This window comes from Amblyraja radiata, chromosome 27 (genome assembly GCF_010909765.2).
Source record: "Amblyraja radiata isolate CabotCenter1 chromosome 27, sAmbRad1.1.pri, whole genome shotgun sequence".
NCBI lineage: Eukaryota > Metazoa > Chordata > Chondrichthyes > Rajiformes > Rajidae > Amblyraja > Amblyraja radiata.
Genome location: NC_045982.1, coordinates 12,577,552 through 12,596,347, shown reverse-complemented (window position 1 = coordinate 12,596,347; position 18,796 = coordinate 12,577,552). Strand labels below are relative to the sequence as shown.

At 44.8% G+C, this 18,796-nt stretch overlaps 1 protein-coding gene across 2 annotated transcripts in view; it reads left to right on the top strand.

Annotated features, from left to right (window-relative positions):
* Positions 1-1,013: 1,013 nt before the first annotated feature.
* maco1 (macoilin 1) overlaps positions 1,014-18,796 on the top strand; it is an 80,765-nt gene continuing 62,982 nt past the window's right edge. Inside the window, exons 1-2 of one of the 2 annotated variants that reach the window (XM_033045156.1) lie at positions 1,124-1,456; positions 2,097-2,178. In XM_033045156.1, coding sequence (XP_032901047.1) covers positions 2,105-2,178 — 74 coding nt within the window. In that variant the 5' untranslated portion in view covers positions 1,124-1,456; positions 2,097-2,104. Of the gene's footprint in view, positions 1,457-2,096; positions 2,179-18,796 lie in introns of both variants that reach the window. The other variant, XM_033045155.1, reaches the window with a different exon arrangement.

Here is an 18,796-nt window from a genome sequence, read left to right as displayed (position 1 = left end):
ACTCGAGGCGACCATTGCCCACTGCCAAGGCAACTCATGGCTATTAAGCTTGTGCGGCCCTCCCTACCACAGACAGATATGGAGGTCAAGTCGATGGATATTTTTATGGCGGCGATGGACAGATTCTTGATTAGCACGGGTGTCAGGGGTTATGGGGTGAAAGCAGGAGAATGCAATTGAGAATGAAAGATAGATCAGCCATGATTGAATTATGGAGTAGTCTTGATAGGCCGAATGGTCTAATTCTGCTCCTATCACTTATGATCAGCCATGATTATAGGCACAAAAATCTGGTGTAACTCAGCGGAACAGGCAGCATCTCTGGAGAGAAGGAATGGGTGACGTTTCGGGTCGAGACCCTTCGAATGGTCTCGACCCGAAACGTCACCCATTCCTTCTCTCCATTGATACTGCCTGTTCCGCTGAGTCACTCCAGATTTTTGTGTCTATCTTCGGTTTAAACCAGCATCTGCAGTTCCTTCTTACACATCAGCCATGATTAATTGGCGGAGTAGACTCAATGGGCCGAATGGCCTAATTTTGCTCCTTTAACTTATGATCAGCCATGGTAGGATGGTGGTGTGGACTGGTTGGGCAGTGGCCAAATTCTGCTCCCAGAATTACCTCCCCCTCCACCTCCACCTGCACTCCACCCACCTCCCCTCCACCACACCACCCCCTCCACTCCACTCCACCCACCCCACCCCCACCTTCACCTCCCCCCTCCCCCTACCCCTGCATTCCACCTGCACACCCCCTCCACCTCCCCCTCCACCTGCACTCCACCTGCACTCCACCTGCACTCCACCCACCTCCCCTCCACTCACCCCCCTCCCCCTGCACTCCCCCCTCCCCCTGCACTCCCCCTCCACCTGCACCCCCCCCCCCCCACTCCACTCCAACCAACACGCCTGCGTGATATCTCGGCCCAACTTGACGTCCCAAATTGCCCGCCCTCCTCCTCCGTCTATTGGGTCATCCGGGATGAAGGGCGCCGGCGGCCGCGGGCGTTGATAGGCGTGGAGAGGTAGCAATCACGGTGCTGGCGCTGCGATTGGTTGGCGGAGCTGCTAATCACAGCGGGTGGGCGGGCTCAGCTGCAGGTCCCGCCCCCCCTCGGCCAGCCTGGAGCCCCAAAGGCAGCGCGGAAACACTGGCGTCAACCCAGAGGGGTCGGTCTCATCTCATTTAATTCTTTGTTTGAAAGAAGAAGAAACAAAAACGGAGGAAGGGGGAAGCGGAGAAAAATAATATTTCCATGATTTCAAATTGCCTCGAATTAATTTTTTTTTCTCATTTTTTTTGTGTGAAATTTTATATTTGAAAAAAAAAAAGGGAGGAAACAGTTTTGAAGAAGGGAAAGGCAGCGAAGGACAATGAAGAGGCGCAATGCTGATTGCAGCAAGATCAGGAGGCCGTTAAAACGGAACAGGATCACCGAGGGGATATACGGCAGGTAATTAGGAGAAAAGACAAATGCAACACATCCCCCGAGCATTGTTTTTACAATTTAAATGAAGCATTTGGCCCGGTTTTGGGCGAGGGAAGTGTGTGAGGATCTGGCTGGGTGTGTTTCCACTTGGCCTAGGCCGCAGAGAAGCCTGGGGCTCGCGTAAAGGGGGCAGCGTGTGGGGTAGTCATTGGGTGGCGGTGGTGTGAGAAAACAGCATTTTTGCGAGTTTCCTGCGAGGAGAATATTAACAGAAGTGGGATATTTCTTACACATAGACAGAATTGAGCGGGGTGAATAGTGTGTCACTGTTTCTAATGACATTGTAGTGAAAGGAGAGTGGGACACTTCAGGGGGAGAGAGAGCTGTCATAACGTGCTCTCTGAATGCCAGGGCTTCAGGTAAAGTTACTGTCACACACTGCTGCGCTGAATGTTAGAATATTTTCAAACAATGTTATTTATATTCGGATAACTTTGGTGTTGGAAGTTGCTTTGGGGGAGTATTGTATATTAATCCAGTTTTTTTAAGAAGCAATATCCAGTTAGGGCCTAACTGAAAGGATTTAGCAGGAAAGATAGCCAAGGATTATGTTTGTCATTGTTGGAACCAATTTTCTTCCTTTCTTCTTGTTCTTTTTCCTCAGTTTTTGGTATGTTGTCACTTCCTCCAGCACCAAGTTTGATTATCTTTCACATAAGTTTACATATAATTGATGTTTTATACAGGTAAAATCTGTATAATTGTTTATAATTGTCAGTCTTTTTTAAATACTATAACTTTATGGAATTTTAATTTTGTGCTTGTGCAAAAGAATATTTGTTAGTTAATTTGTTCTTGTTTTCCTGTAGCGGAGATTTGAAATTGAAATTGTGCCATGAAATTCGGTCTATCAATGTAGACACAAATTAATAATCTTATAAAAGTTAAATCTTTCCAACAACTGTATTATGTTGTCCAAAACTAATGTTATTATATTAGTGGCTTGTTTAAAAATGAAGTTAATGCAACAGTGCATGGATTGAGACATCCAGATTCATGATCTTTTGGCATAGAAAACAGAATATTTGTAATTAAGCACATTTCTATATGGCTCCAAAGCTGCATTATTGAACTGAAATAATTCAAATGCCAATCAGCTAATTTTTAAACACTATCATAGGTAAAATGTACAAAATCTTGGAAACCAGGTTGTTCACACCAAGTGCACACCAAGTGCCCCCTCAACCCTACCACCACCACCAAACAGCATTAAGTAAATAACCCAATAATATCTGTGTTTATATTGTGACATTATCTGAAAGAGAAATGCTGGCCTGACTAAGAGAACTCCCTGTACTTAAGTTATTACCACTGGCTCATTTATGTAGGGTTAAGAGGGCTGACACTGCTTGGTAAATATTTCATTGGAAAGGTGGTAGCTCTGATCATGTAACAGTGTCACAGTATTATATTGAAATGTCAGCCCAGAACAAAGCTCTGGGCTGAGGTTTGAGCTGGAATCTTTCTGTCCTTGGAGAGATTGCTCCTAAGAAGCTGCGAGTGGAACTTGTTTTCTTTGAAACTGATTTGTACGTTGAGTAAGGCTTGAGGGGCTATTGTCACAGAAGAAAGAAGCTTCAGTTGAGAACTTTTTAACAGTGTTTTCAGTAGTTGAATATTTGTAGTATATCTCTATTCATAGTTGGGCCTGGAAATGTATTTGGTAATAGCAAACAGTTGTAAATGTGGGCTAATAACTTGAAGTGAAAAAATTGTGTTAATGGCAAGCAAGTTTTATTTGCAATCTGGAGAAAATGCAGCAAAGTATTGCTGTAGAAAATGGAAAATTATTGTTAATTTGTTGGTGGTCCATTTCAGTGCTTGAAAAAGCAGTGAAATTTTGACCTGCAGTGCAGCAAGTCTCAAAGTGGTTCATGTTAGAAGTTGAAAGTTTGCATATCTTTACCTCACCAATAGTGGTCTACTAGCATTCTACAGATTGGAACACAAATGTCATCTCAAACTATTATCGTAAAATTTATCCCTACGTTAAAGTTCTTTCGCATCCCGTGTGTAAACTATAGTAGATTATTTTTACTTTGCGATCTGTGGTTCATGTGTCAAGAAATCAACTGCCTAGTGCCCCAATTTTCAGAAGTGGCTGGATTGAACTCTGATGTGGGCAGTTCAGTTCAAGGCTGGGGTTCCAGAAAGAACCCCAGCCAGTCCAAACTGTAATATTTGACTTCTATGACTAAGCAGTAGTAGTGGATTGTACTGCACTGAATGACTGGCTTCAAGTTTGACCAAAATGCTTATGTGATGGCATAACATGTAAGATACGATTGTTTAGATTCTTCCAAGTGCTGGGATTGAACAATATGTATAAGATTGATGTACTAGTTCCTGAGAAATTTGTAGTAAAATAGATTTTTTAAAGCATAAAGTTGAGGATAGCAAAAAGGAAACTTTATTTTGATTTTGTTTGGGGGAAAAAACAGTTTCTGAAAGCTTTCTGATTCTATACTGATGACAAATGGTCAACTACTTGAATCTGGTCTGTAATGTTATTGTCCATGCCAATGAATCACAGATTTGGTTACTTAAAATTGAAACAGTCTTATGCATTGAATTGCAAATACACCTTCCAACTGTGTTCATACTATTTTTAAACATGAAGGTGATTTCACTATTTTTATTGCAACAACTCTACGTTCTTATTTAAGCTGTTTAAGTTGCAATTGGAGGGCATGGCATTACAATACATACCCGTTTCATCTATTTGTGAAAGGGTGTAAGCAGAGCTAGAAATTTTTTTCCATGGTGCTTTCTGTCATTTAGCATGAGCATAGATGGTTTTCATTTTCTTCAAGCCATTACACAGATTCCATATTGTTACTCCATTGAATTATTTAGCCTTTCTCAACTTCCATGTAAACGTATGTTGAAACTTTTAACTTTGTAACCTCACGCTGAAAAGAACTTCACTCAGTGAGCTTCATGACTGTCATGCTTTTGCATTCTATAATAATTAGAATGTGAATTTTAGGTAAGTAAGTATGACAGAAATTTGGAATACTGGCAGAATTTTGCTTCGTTCACGATGTAAATTCAAATAATTAATTCCTGCTTATTTAGTCAATACAAACCAATCAGAACATGTTCTGAAGAGGACAGGTTATCAGGAAAATTAGATTTGTACATTAGGATGGCAAAATAATCATGTCAATGATGCATGCTTTTATTAACAAGCAAAACCATTAACAAATTCAGTGGATTATATGGTGGCAAATGCTGTGAATTTCTGCACTCATATGGACCCTTATTAATTTTAGAAATGTGCTAGGTTTAGAAGGAAAAGTGCTGATTTGGAAAACTGTCTAAAATTCATAGCCAGATCTCAAAAGTAAAGTTAGCAAACATAATTATCCTTTGAGGGTGGTAGAAATGTTTAATTTGGCTGCAAAGGATGACTGATGGTAAATCGCCTGTAATCTGAGATCAATTGTAAACCGTAGGTGTTAAGAGATAGGAGGAATAAAGGATATTACAAAAAGTGATGGACGTTGCTCGGTCCATCATGGGTGTGGGTACTGACCCTCCCCATTATCGAAGGGATCTATAGGAGGTGCTGCCTCAAAAAAGGCAGCCAGCATTATCAAGGACCCACATCGCGCTGGTCACTCTCTCGCTTCACTCCCACAAGAAGATGCTATAGGAGTCTGAAATCCATGATCTCCAGCTTCAGGAACAGCCTTTTCCCAACGACTCAGGATGTTAAAGTCTACAAGCACTAACTAAACCTTGAACTATGAGATGTCTTAGTTCCACTGGGGGCTTCAGGCTTTTGTTTTGTTTTGCACTAAGTTTTAATTTAACTTTTTTTGTTTTTATTATGTCATCTATTGAGTACTGTGTTTACAGATCTGCTATGCTGCTGCAAGTAAGAATTTCATCGTTCTGTTTCGGTACATGTGACAATTAAACACTGTCGACTCTTGGAAAAAAGATGGAGTTGATCATGCATGCTGTGATCCCAACCTGGTGGCATGGCACAATAGGTTAGAGCAAGTAAATGACATTTCTTTTGACGTGATTCATGTATTAATTTAACAGTAAATGTCCCACAAAAGTCAGTTTAAAAATTTGCCACCTTTTTATGACAATATGGTGATTTATACATTGCCTCAAAGCCTTTTTTAAACTCCTTAAATGCTTTTGCCCATCATCATTTGGTCTTTAAATCTTGTTAGTTGATTAGATACACCATAGGTACCAAAAGATTTCCTGAATGTAGGAGACAGGGTATTTTTCATATTGGAACCCTGTAATGAGCAGCATGCACAAGGATCAGTGCTGGATCCACTGTTACCTATATTAGCAATTTAGATGAGAATGTAGTTAGCATGGTTAGCAAGTTTGTGGCTGAGACTAAAATTAGTGATATAGTGGACAGTGCAGGTTATTTGAAGTTCAAGACGATAGACATGAACTGCTAAAGCAGCTTTAAAGTGCAATGCTATCTAGATCGACTGGGCCAATGTGCACAAGATTGGTGTATGAGGTTTAATGCAGAAAAGTGTAAGATGTTGCATTTTTGTAAGACAGACCAGAGCAGGATTTGGACAGTTAGGGGTCAGGAGTGTGTAGAACAAAGAGATCTATAGATGCACTGTAGAAAGCATTTTATCGGGATGCATCACACCATGATTTCAGAACAGCTCCATCCAAGACCGCAAGAAATTGCAGAGAATTGTAGACACAGCCCAGACCATCACACCAACCAACCTTCCTTCCATTGTCTCCATCTACACTGCATGCTACCTCGGCAAAGATGAGTTTCACCCTGGTTAATCCCTCTCCTCCCCTCTTCCATCAGGCAAAAGGTACAGAAGTGTGCATACCTCCAGATTCAGGAAGTTTCTTCCGATCTGTTATCAGGCAACTGAACCAGAGGGCAGTCCTGAGACACTTTCTACCTCAATGGAGACTCTTGGACTATCTATAATCAGACTTTACTGGACTTTATCTCGCGTTAAACGTTATTCCCTTTATCCTGTATCTGTATACTGTGGATGGCTCGATTGTAATCATGTCTAGTCTTTCCGCTGACTGGTTAGCACGCAACAAAAAGCTTTTTTCTGTGCCTCAGTACATGTGACAATAAACTAAACTAATTCCGTGACAGTGGGAACACAGGTAATCAAGATGGTGAGGAAGGAATTTGGCCTGTTTGCCTTCAGTAGTCAGGATATTGAGTACAGTTCTGTTAGTCCTGCTGCAGGAACAATGTCATTAAACTGAAAAAGATGTGTTTAAAAAAGTATATTAGTTTGCTCCTGTTCTTAAAGATTTAAGTTTTAATGAGAGGCTGAATAGGTTGAATCTCTTCTGTAGAAAGTAGAATGCTGAAGGATGACTATATATAGAGGTTTATAGAATTACGAGGGGCATAGTTAAAGTGAAAAAACAGTTCTTTCACCCGGATAGGTGAGTCTAAAGCTAGAGGACATAGATTTAAAGTGAGAGAGAAGCTGAGGGGCAACTTTCACACATGGGTGGTGCACGCAAGGAACAAACTGCCTGAGGAAGTGGTAGAAGCCTGTAAATTATGACATTTTAAAATACATTGATTGGAAATGTTTGAAAGTATAGGTGCCAGGCTCAAGAGGGAATACCCCAGTTAAACAACTAGGTCAGCATGGAAGAGTTGGTGGACCTGTTTAACTTTAAAACTCTAACTCCATGGTCATCCTTTAACTAAAGTTCCAAATACCCTGATGCTCTTGCCTTGCACTTATCAGTATATGCCTCCAGAAGAGATTATGGACTTTTATGTATTAGAGGAGTCAGGGTATGAGGATGGGGAGGGGAGGGGAGGGGGGGGGACGGTGTTTAGATTGAAGATTGGCCATTATCTTATTGAACGGCAGAGTGGACTCGGAAGGCGAAATGATTCTCCCCTCCTATTCTGCATTTAGATGAAGTTTTAACGCCAACACTATCTTGTTGTAAGATCCTATTATTTCAAATTGATTTATATACTGAATGGCTTCTCAGCACAATGGCAAGCAAAACCATTAGTTTCATCAATGTGCTCATATTTTATCTTTAAAATGTTTATTTATCTATTTTCCTTAAAATAAAAGTTTAGAGGCACGGTTATATAAAATTGGCAAAAAATTAAGGAGGAAGAATTTCCCCTGAAGTTTCTTGGATGCATTATATGGATTTTCTGCGTTGTGAATATTCAAGATAGCTTTTTTTGGAATCCAGCTTTTCCATGGTGCAATAGATGTGGTGGCATCCACATCTGAAACGTTTCGCTGTCCAGTGGCCTGATTGGTTGTGTCAGGTGCATTTTCCTATTGTTCACGTGCTGAACTTTACGCCTCAATGACTTACTACTAATTACTTGATTACTAATGTCCATGGTGACAAAGTGGTTTGAGGAGTTGGTTATGATGTGTATCAACTCCTACCATAGCAAGGACCTCGACTCGCTACAATTTTACAGCCACAATAGATAAAAGGGCATGCGATCTCGCTGCCTCGTCTGTCTGCACTGGACCACTTAGGCAATAAGAACATATATGTCAGCTCATTGTTTATTGATTACAGCTTAGCATTCAACACCATAAACACCTCCAAATTTGTTATCAGATCCATGGAACTGGGTCTCTGCTCATCCTTATGCAACTGGATCAACTTTCTCATTGGCAGACCACAATCCGTATGAATTGGAAACACTTCTCCCTTGACAAGTGTCAGCACAGGAGCACCTCGAGGCTGTGCTTAGTCTCCTCCTCTATACCCATGACTGGAGCACAATTCCACGTTGACGTTAAATTCACTTAATTTAGGGAATGGGAAAAAGATAGAAAATCTGATGGAATGGTGCCAGAATGATTATCTTGCTCAATGTCAGCAAGACCAAGGTGCTAATGAACTTTAGAAGGGAAAAGCTGAGTATTCACAAAACTAGTAGTGGAGGGAGTCAACAGGTTCAAGTTTCTGGGCATGCACATCTCCAAAGATCTGTACTGGGCCCAGCATATCGATGTAATCACAAAGAAAGCCCATCAATGCTTCTACTTTAGAAGATTGAAGAGATTCAGAATGTCGACAAATGGTTTATTAATCTTTCATAGGTGCATGGTAGACTGGTTGCATCGCTGCCTCTTTCTGCAACTCATATGGTCAGGTACGAAGGAGATTAAAGAGAGCGGTTGACACTGCCTATCCATCACAGGTACTGACCTCTCCACTATCTAAGGGATCTATAAGTTGTGATAACCTCCCAAAAGGAGGCCAATGTCACCAAAAGCCTACATTACCCGAGCCACATGCTCATTTAGCTGCGACCATCGGGAAGAAGGTAGAGGAGTTTGACAAGCATAACGACCAGGTTCAGAAATGGCGTCTTCCCAAAAGCAATCAGGCTCTTGAACACTACACAGCACTAACCTCAACTATGAACTTCCATGGGTTGTCTGGTTGTATGGAGGACTTTTTTTGCATTCGTTTGTAGTGATTGTTGATTTTTTTTTTTGTTTGTATCTGTGTACATTGTGTTTACAAACGTGCTGCTGCAAACTCTGTTGCCAGTACACATGACAATTAAACACTCATGATTCTTGACCTGAAGTCAAAGCTGTGGTAATGTGAACAGGGAGGGTGAGTTCTCTTACTATTTAGTTAATAGCTGATTGAGTGGACTACTTTCTAAATACCCACCTGCCTGCCCTGTCAACCACATCTGTGGAAGAGCCTCAGTTCTCACATTATCTTCATTAACCACCTCATAATACCCAAAATCAGTGGAAGTTATAGTTGACCCAGACTAAGAATATTTGCAGTGTATTTAAAAACCTGCTCAAAGGGATTACTCGAGTAACTTCAACATTTTACAGCTACAAGGTGGACCTATTAATATTTCATCATGGTTGTAATTTGAGAGGCTAATTGTAACAAAACATTATTAGCTGACTTTGTTGCTCTCAAAAGTACAAAGCTATCCTTGATTTTGTTTCTAGTTAAATGCCTTATTTCTTGATCGTTTTTAAATTCAAGCTGTATGGATCTTCAAAGATCTGAAGAATTATTTTCCATAAAACCATTACCTAATTACCTATGAGCAACAAAATAAAGCAGTTTATTTCCAAAATACACTTTAAAAGCTCCTTCAAATTAGCTGCCAATAAATAATTTTGTTGCATATTTTTGTTTGTTTTCTACTGCCCTAGATCAAATGTGCGCAAGATCTTCTCGCAATTTTTTTACTGTTTCCTTTTGATATTCTTAAATAACTTAACTTTGTAATCCTCTTAGATTATGAAGAGAAGTTAGCAAGTTGTTTATTTTAAAATGATTGACTCATGCTTGTTGTCAAAACCATCAATCATTAGCCAAACATTTGAGTTGAGAATTTGATCGTGTCAGCAGTTTACTTTCATTCTATTCATCGTGCACTATTCTATATTGGTGAGTGTTAAATATGTTGCTTTTCTGCAAGTATGTATGTCGTTTGTGACTATATGGCATTTTGAAGCATTTTCTGTGCATGACTTGTTCTTGCAACTTGTACAGAACTTGAATCGGAGGTGTTGCCATCTGTCAAGTCGTATCCTGTCCATACGTCAAGTTGTGCTCTTCTCATAGTTTTTGCTGTTTGTCTACATTTTGTAGTTGGTTGAGCTTGTCACGTGTGTAGTATAGCGCAGTGGACAATTGTCGAGCTTTTTGATTTGGCATGAAATTGCGAGACCAGTTTCACCATTATGAAGACAATCTTGACACGTTTAAGGTTCAAAGGTTATTTGATGGTCACATACACCTAGGTGTAGTGAAATGCTTCTTGCTAATGCAGCACATAAAGAAGGAATACAGACATAACATTAATAAGAGATTTAAACATAAAGAACATCCCCCCACAATGGTTCCCATTATGAGGGAAGGCACAATGTCCAGTCCCCAACCCCAGTTCACCCATAGTCGGGCCTATTGAGGCCTCCACAGTTGCCTCCACGGAGACCCGATGTTCCAGGCCGTTCTCGCCGGGTGATGGTGCTCCGGCGTCGGGAGAATCCTCACAGCGGCTTGGGACACCTGGAACGGCCGCTTCCGTACTGGAGGCCGCGGTTTCCGAAGCCAACAGGGCCGCGCCGGTTGGAGCTCCACTACTGGCGATCTCATCTAGAGATCCCAGGCTCCCGGTGTAAAGTTCAGCGTCGCCGCCCGCGGCCGGCCGATCCACAGTCCCGCAGCTTCGCGATGTTTTTCTCGGCGGTCTTCAGCTCACCGGAGTTCCAGCGCAGCGACCCGGGCAAGGCATCGCCCGCTCCGCGTTAGCGCTCCAGCGCTGTGCCGCTGCCGAAGCCGTGGTTCTCGGCGGTCCCCGACAGGAAAAGCCGCTCCAGGCCCGCTGGTAGGCCGCGAGGACGGGTCGAAACTGCAGCCCGGAGAAAAGCTGCCTCTCCGACCAGGTAGGGACCCTGAAAGGTAGTTTCCCCCTTCCCCCCCCCACCCCCTACATAAAAAAGTCTAGAACTCCAGAAACAAAAACACTTTAACTAACTAAAAATAAAAAAAAGAGATGAAAAGACGGACAGCTGCTGGCTGGGCAGCCATACACAGGACAGCGCCCCCAGTTTTTTAATATCACTTTATGGTCTGCTACCTGACATTTCACTCGGTCTGCTAAGAATTAAGTCTAAACCAGTAATTATCCACTGCTGTGGCCAATCCATCCCTATTGATTCTTACATTTTCTCATGGCTTCAAGTGTGATATCAGTGACAAGCTTACGCAACGAGTTGGATAGCTTCCTTAAATGGCATTTTTACTTTGGAAAATCTGATGCAAACGTTTGCTTTAAATTAAAACAAAATGCCCTAAAAGCTGAGTTTTTTTATTTTTCCCTTCCTGATCCGACTATTGCTGTAAATAATACCCAATCTCAATCATACAGTTTGCATAATAAGTAACTCATCCTGGTTTAGATAAGTAATGTGCCAGGCTGCAGAGCACAATCTGACATGAATCTGAATGCTTTTTATCAGAATATCTACCTGTCCTGAACCCGACAGGTAGCTTAGGCAGCCAATATGTGTTGGAAATCAGAAATAAAAATAAAGTTCTGGGATTCCCAATGGATCAGGTGACATTCATGGGAAACTCAGTCCTGATGTAAGGTAATTGACCAAAAAATGTTAACTGTTTCTCCTTATGGATGCTACCTTATACGATGACTGTTCTCGGCAATCTATTGGTTATGTTTTCTTGTACAGAGATTGGGTTGTAGTCTTTCACTTAGAACTTAGCGCTCCATACAGACTGAGTACGGTAGTTGGTCTGAACCATCTTATGTTATTGTGACATAATTTAAACCTTCAGATATGATTTATGAAGATATATGTGTGTAATCCCTTGCTTTTCAAGACGATAAATTCCCTACAGCATCATTATCAGCCATTCCTCACACCCTCTGATTTAAAGCACAATCTTCTGCAGATATCAAAGTGTATTATATGATCCACTTCACTTCATCAGTTCCTTTTTGGCTGGCTTCATTATGTAGTTTATTACAGCAATTAATGTTGCACCTCATTTTTGATGTTTGGATCTTGGTGCATTGGTGTTTAGTTATTTAGTTGGTTTAAATAATACTTTTTGGGGGCGTATCAGTCAGGCTAACCTTTATGTACTATACTTGCTGCGGAACTAGTGGATAGATCCAATGCTGGTGTTGTTCAGATGAATGTAATCAAAGTATCACTGACTAAACTGTGGTTATGATGTTTTATAATTTAGACTAGCTGCTGGAGATAATAAAAAAGAATATTGAAGTAGGTGGAAGTCACTAATCATGCTCTGCCATGCTGGCAAATTTGTTTTCCTGCCTAATTCCTGTTTCCTTAGCTAGTTTAGTTTATTGTCACGTGTACTAATGAACAGTGAAATGCTTTTTGCTATGTGCTAACCAGTCAGCGGAAAGACAATACATGATTACAAGAAGAACAAAGGAGTTGGTCCCATGCTCTGCCAGATAGTTATCTCTCACTCTGCATTACTACGGTAATTATCACATATCTGTTTGTGGAAGCTTGCTGTGTACTAATGGACTACCATGTATCCTTCATTGTAACCGTGTGTTTAGTTTATTGTCACGTGTACCAAAGTACAGAAAAAAGCTTTTTGTGCGTGCTAACCAGTCAGCTGTAAGACAATGCATGATTATAATCGAGCCATCCACAATGTACAGATACACGATTAAAGGAATAACGGTTAGTGCATGATAAAGTCCGATCAAAGATAGTTCAATGGTCTCCAATGAGGATAGTACCTCAGGTCTGCTCCCTAGTTGTTGATAGGATGGTTCAGTTGCCTGATAGCTTAACTTTGAAGGGTCTCGACCTGAAACGTCACAAATTCCTTCTCTCCAGAGATGCTTCCTGTCCTGCTGAGTTCCTCCAGCATTTTGTGCCTATCTTCGATTTAAACCAGCATCTGTAGTTCCTTCCTACACAGCTTAACTTGCCTGATCTTCCAATGATTGTTGCCTTCAATATATTCAATAATTTTGACTTCTGAGTGGTTCAGGTTATGAACAGTTCTCTGGAACGGAACCCTGCATAACCCAGCAAGGTTGTAGTTAGAACTTTAGTGTTTTAAGCTGTCTTCAGTAAGGTAAACCATGCCTTGGAAGCATACTGGAAGGCAGGGATCACTAGACCAAGTTTTACATTGTGATTGAGATCTTCATCGTCAGAAGATCTTTTTCCTCATTTATGCATACAAAGTGATGTTGAATTTCATCAGTATTTGCCTGCAATGAGGATGTAATTCACAAAATATGGGAAATAATGTATGTATTCCACAGACCTTATGTGGCAATAAAGGGACCTATTTCTGGTTGGCTGACAGTGACTAGCAGAGTTCCCCAGGGATCGGAGCTGGGGCCGCTACTCTTCACTTTGTATTTAATGATTTGGACGAGGGGATTGAAGGCTGCGTGGCCAAGTTTGCATATACGAAAATAGGAGGCAGGGAGGGTATTGTAGACAAAACAGGGACTCTGCAAAAGGATTTGGACTGGGTGGGAGAGTGGGCAGAGAAGTGGCAGATGGAATATAATGCAATAAAGTGTGCAGTCATGCATTTTGGTAGTAGGAATATAACAGTGTAGACTATTTTTTAAATGGGGAGAGAATCCAGAAATCAGAGGTGTAAAGGGACTTGGGATGCTGGTGCAGGATTCCCCAAAAGTTAATCTGCAAGTCAAATCGGTAGTAAAGAATGCAAACTCAATGCTAGCATATATTTCAAGAGGGCTTGTATACAAAAACCTGTATGTAATGCTGGGGATCTATAACTTAGCGCAGGTAAGGCTGCATATAGAATATTGTGAGCAATTTTGGGCACCATTTCTGAGGTAGGGTGTGCTGGCTCTGGAGATGGTCCAGAGGAGGTTTACAAGAATGAACCCAAGAATGAATAGGTTAACCTATGATGAGTGTTTGTCGGCTCTGGACATGTACTCGCTGGAGTTTAGAACATATTTGGGGACCTCATTGAAACATACAGAATAGTGAAAGGCATGGATAGAGTGGATGTGGAGAGGATGTTTCCACTAGTGGGAGAGAGTCCAAGACTAGAGGTCATAGCCTCAGAATTAAAGGACCTTTTTTTCAGAAGATGAGGATAAATTTCTTTAGTAAGAAGGTGGTGAATCTGTGGAATTCTTTGCCACAGAAGGTTGTAAAGGGCAAGTCAGTGGATATTTTTAATGCAGAGACAGATTTTTTATTAGTACAGGTGTCAGTGGTTATGCGGGGAAGGCAGGAGAATGGGGTTCGGAGGGAGAGATAGATCAGCCATGATTGAATCTGTCGAATGGCCTAATTCTGCTCCTATCACATGACCTTATTGTTGGCAGGTTTGTTATACAGTGGGGTTAGATTGGGAGAGGACCCTTTGTTTGGTAAAGTATAGAACTCAATGATTAAATCAAGGACGACTTGGAGTTCAGCTTTTGAATGTGAACATATGCATCCATCATCAGTGTGCTAAAGCTAAGTGACTATTTAAAGGTGGGGTGACCTCTGTTGTGGAATGGAATACATTCAGTTGAATGGTTTCCCACCTAGCTTACAGATTCTTATCTCTGAAAAAGGAACCTTTTTAAGATGAACTTTTAGGGTTGACACAGCATTGTTTGCACTCAGATTAGATCTCAACTGATTCGCATTACAGTTTGCATGCTATAATGTAGCAGATGTAACATAGACAAATTGAATTGGGCAGCCAAATTTGAGAGGAATGCTGGACAGTTCATCTGAGACTCGGACAAAGGGTTTGGTGATGTTGAAAAAACATCTTGAACAAGCAAGCTCGATATTCCGACTGCGCATGCCCTGGTCAAAGCTGTTTTTTCCAGCTTTAATTCTTCCAGGTAAAAAAATATTGCTTTCAAACTATGAATTGCTGTATTTCCCGGCGTCCAAGATGCTATTTTTTACTCTGAAATAAGTTCCGAAAATTTACCTGCGTCTTGGATGCCGAAGGTTAGGCCGAGCAATGCCACTCTCGTAGTGACTGCTCCGTTGAACCTGCCACGCCTTCGAACTGTGTGAAGTGGGAAGCGGCTGTAAAAGGACAGCACCTCTTGAGGGGAGGAGGAGGAGGAGGAGGGGAGAGAGAGGAGGAGGGGGGGGGGAGAGAGAGAGGAGGAGGGGGGGGGAGAGAGAGAGGAGGAGGGGGGAGAGAGAGGAGGAGGGGGGGGAGAGAGGAGGAGGGGGGAGGAGAGGAGGAGCGGGGGCCGGGAGAGGGAGAGGAGGAGGAGGGAGGAGGAGGATGGGGGGAGCGGAGGAGGGGGGAGCAGAGGAGGAGGAGGGAGAAGAGGACGGGGACGGACGAGGAGGGCGGGAAAAGACGGAGGGGGGGGCGACAAGAGGAGGAGGGGGGGAAGAGGAGGAAGAGGGGGGAAAGAAGAGGATGAGGAGGGGGAAAGAAGACGGAGGGAGGGGGGGAAGAGGAGGAGGGAACGGCGGGGGAAGAGGAGGAGGGGGGGGGCAAGAGGAAGGGAAGGGGGGGGAAAAGAGGAGGGAGGGGGGGAAGAGGACGGGAGGGGTGGGAAGAGGAGAGGGGAGGGGGGAAGAGGAGGGGGGGGGAAAAGAGGAGGGAGGGGGGGAAAGAGGAGGAGGGGAGGAGGGGAAAGAGGAGTAGGGGGCGGAGAGGAGCAGGGGGGGCAAGAGGGAGGAGGGGGCAAGAGGCGGCAGGGGGGGAAGAGGAGGAGGGGGGGGAAGAGGAGGAGGGGGGGAGAGGAGGAGGGGGGGGAGGAGGAGGAGGGGGGGGGGGAGAGGAGGAGGGGGGGGGAAGAGGAGGAGGGGGGGGGAAGAGGAGGAGGGGGGGGGAAGAGGAGGAGGGGGGGGGAAGAGGAGGAGGGGGGGGAGAGGAGGTGGGGGGGGGAAGAGGAGGAGGGGGAAGAGGAGGAGGGGGGGGAAGAGGAGGAGGAAGAGGAGGAGGGGGGGGGGAAGAGGAGGAGGGGGGGAAGAGGAGGAGGGGGGGGAAGAGGAGGAGGGGGGGGAAGAGGAGGAGGGGGGGGAGAGGAGGAGGGGGGGAAGAGGAGGAGGGGGGGGGGAAGAGGAGGGGGGGGGGGGGAGGGGGAGGGGGGGGGGGAAAGGGGAGGGGGGGGGGGGGGGGGGGGGAGAGGGGGGGGGGGGGGGAGGAGGAGGAGGGGGGGGGGGGGAGGGGGAGGGGGGGGGGAGAGGAGGAGGGGGGGAAGAGGAGGAAGGGGGGGAAGAGGAGGAAGGGGGGGGGAAGAGGAGGAAGGGGGGGGGGGAAGAGGGGGGAGGGGGGGGGGAGGAGGGCGGGGGGGAAGGGGAGGGAGGGGGGGGGGGAAGAGTTACCTTCCACGGCATGGCCTGGGCTGCATAAAGTAGCAAACTTGGCTGGGCCACCAGGGGTAAAGTTGCGGAGAGGGCAGGAGCGTTGAGAAGGAGAGGTCAGGGATCATGCCAGCAACTCACTCACCATTGCCGCGGCGCTCTGGGCGCGGAGCCACAGCATTGTGACGGGAGGGAAGTAGCTCGGGTGGCTGCGAGCGGCTGCCGGGACCGGGCAGCAGAACCGGCCGCCACCTCAGCTCCTTCTGCCGGCCCACCCGCCAGCCAGCCACCGTGTCCTTCAGCATAGGCGCAACCGGTGGAGGTGGTGGTTGGTGGGTCCGTCCCGGGCTCTCTCTCTGCCTCCCCGTTATGTGATCTCCCTGAGCCAGGAAGTCCCCGTCCCTCAGACCTGAATCGGAAAGCGCATTGTGGGACAGGCGAAGATGGTTCTCATTGTCTCCTTGAAGGAGTCTTCCTTCCTACTGACTAAACCAAACCCTTGATCGTGTCCCGCCAGCCTTATTTCAAAATTTAGCAACTCAAAATGGGGGTGCGTCTTTGACGCCGGGAAATACGGTAATTGTATTTATTGTTCCTTTGTTAAAAGCTAAGATTATTTTGCAACAGTTTGGCACCACACCAACAGAAACAGCCTCTGCTACAACAACCCCCACCAGCACTGCCTTGGACATCGCTGGCAGCAGACATTTTCGAATGGCATGGTAAACACTACCTTGTCCTAGTTGACTCCCACTCCAACTGGTTCGAACTCGATTTACTGCCCACCATCACATCCGACACGGTTATTCAAAAGCTACAGAGACACTTTTCGCACCAGTTCGCCTGCAAACTGACAATGGAAGACAATTTACCAGTCACGCATTCAAACACTTTGCCAACCGATGGAACTTCCACCATGTCACAAGCAGCCCTGAATACCCTCAAAGCAACGGGCTCGCTGAACATGCCGTCAGGAGCGCAAAACAACTAATGGAATGCTCCCACCTGGCCAAGTCAGATGTTTATCTCGACTGTTTAAACCTAAGAAACATCTCCAGAGACGGGGTCCTCAGCTCAACGCCTGATGTCTCGGACAACATGACCTCCGATACCAATTGCAAGTCCAGTAAACCACTGAAGCCGCTACTGCAGGGTCAAGTCGTCCGTTTGCAGACTGTTGTGGGACATTCCTGTCTGGGTTTCGTTGTCGGCCCGTCTAAGGAACCCCGCTCCTACCTTGTCTACGCCGATGGTGTCCTGTACAGACGGAGCCGCCAACACTTGCTGCTTGTAAAAGAACCTTGTCCACCTCTGGCCGATCCGTTTGCTCCACCCCTGCTGTTTAAACCCTCTGCTGCTGCTGCTATCACTAGTCCCAGCGTGTCCCGATCTCCGCCACGGTCGGCAACCCGGTCTAAAAACAACATTACCTCTCCCGCATGCTCACCCTACCGGTCGCCTAAAGTGTCCCCAAATGCTTTCTCCCTTCTGGGTTCACTGCCTCCCTCACCCACTAACATTTCTGGTACGGAGGGAGAGGGGTTTGTCCGTACGCGTTCGGGTTATATTAGTAGACCGCCTGACAGATACGGCGAGTATGTTTAAATTCGCGTGTTTTACCTTTGCCTGACCATCTTTACTCTTTACGGGGAAGGATGTAGATTGGTTATTGCAATCTTTAATTGTAACACATAGTATAGCGGTACAGCAGGTTGTTAGTTCATCACTACCGCTTTTAAGACTACCTAATGTAGGAAGTGGGTGTTAATATAAAGTATACCGTAAGGTGGGGTTAATGATGCTGCTCTACTATGATTGGTTCACATGCAATAACCAATCTACAGCAAAGATTATTTTGTCATTTTTATTGCTTTATGCTTTGGTGAGTGAGCGAGATTGTGCTCGTCGGTGCCGGGCCCGGGTCTCCGGCGCTGCGGGCGCTGTTGAGTTGCTGCTGGGCCGGGTGTTCCGTCCCTGTCTGAGGGCGGGCGGAGGTGTCAGGCCGGGCTTGCAGCCAGCCGGCGCCGGGGTGGGGGGGGGTTGGCCACGGGAGTTGGAGCGAGGTTGGATTAGAGTTGGCGCTTCTTCTCCGTGCTGGCTGTGGGCCTGGGGCCGCTGGTGTCGTGTGGGGGGGAAGGGGGGAGTCCAGTGGCGGATATGTAGCCGATTATGTCCATTGTGCCTCTGGTACAGAATCCATTCTGATTCTAGGAACAGTTTTGTAGGCAATTGAAGAGGATTGTTGAGGAGTGCTGAGTTACTCCAGCATTTTGTGTCTGTTTAGGGCATTTATCAGCTTCTAATTTCCTCTCCTACTGTTTATTTTGATCACCGCTAATTTCTGGTATATTCCTTGCATCTTCTACTGTGAAAATGGATATAATTTTTTTTGGGATGTCAATCAAATTATTTATTCTCAATTTATTTTGTCTCCTGCCTTTAAAAGAACTTGTGGTTACTTCTGGGTATCTTTGCA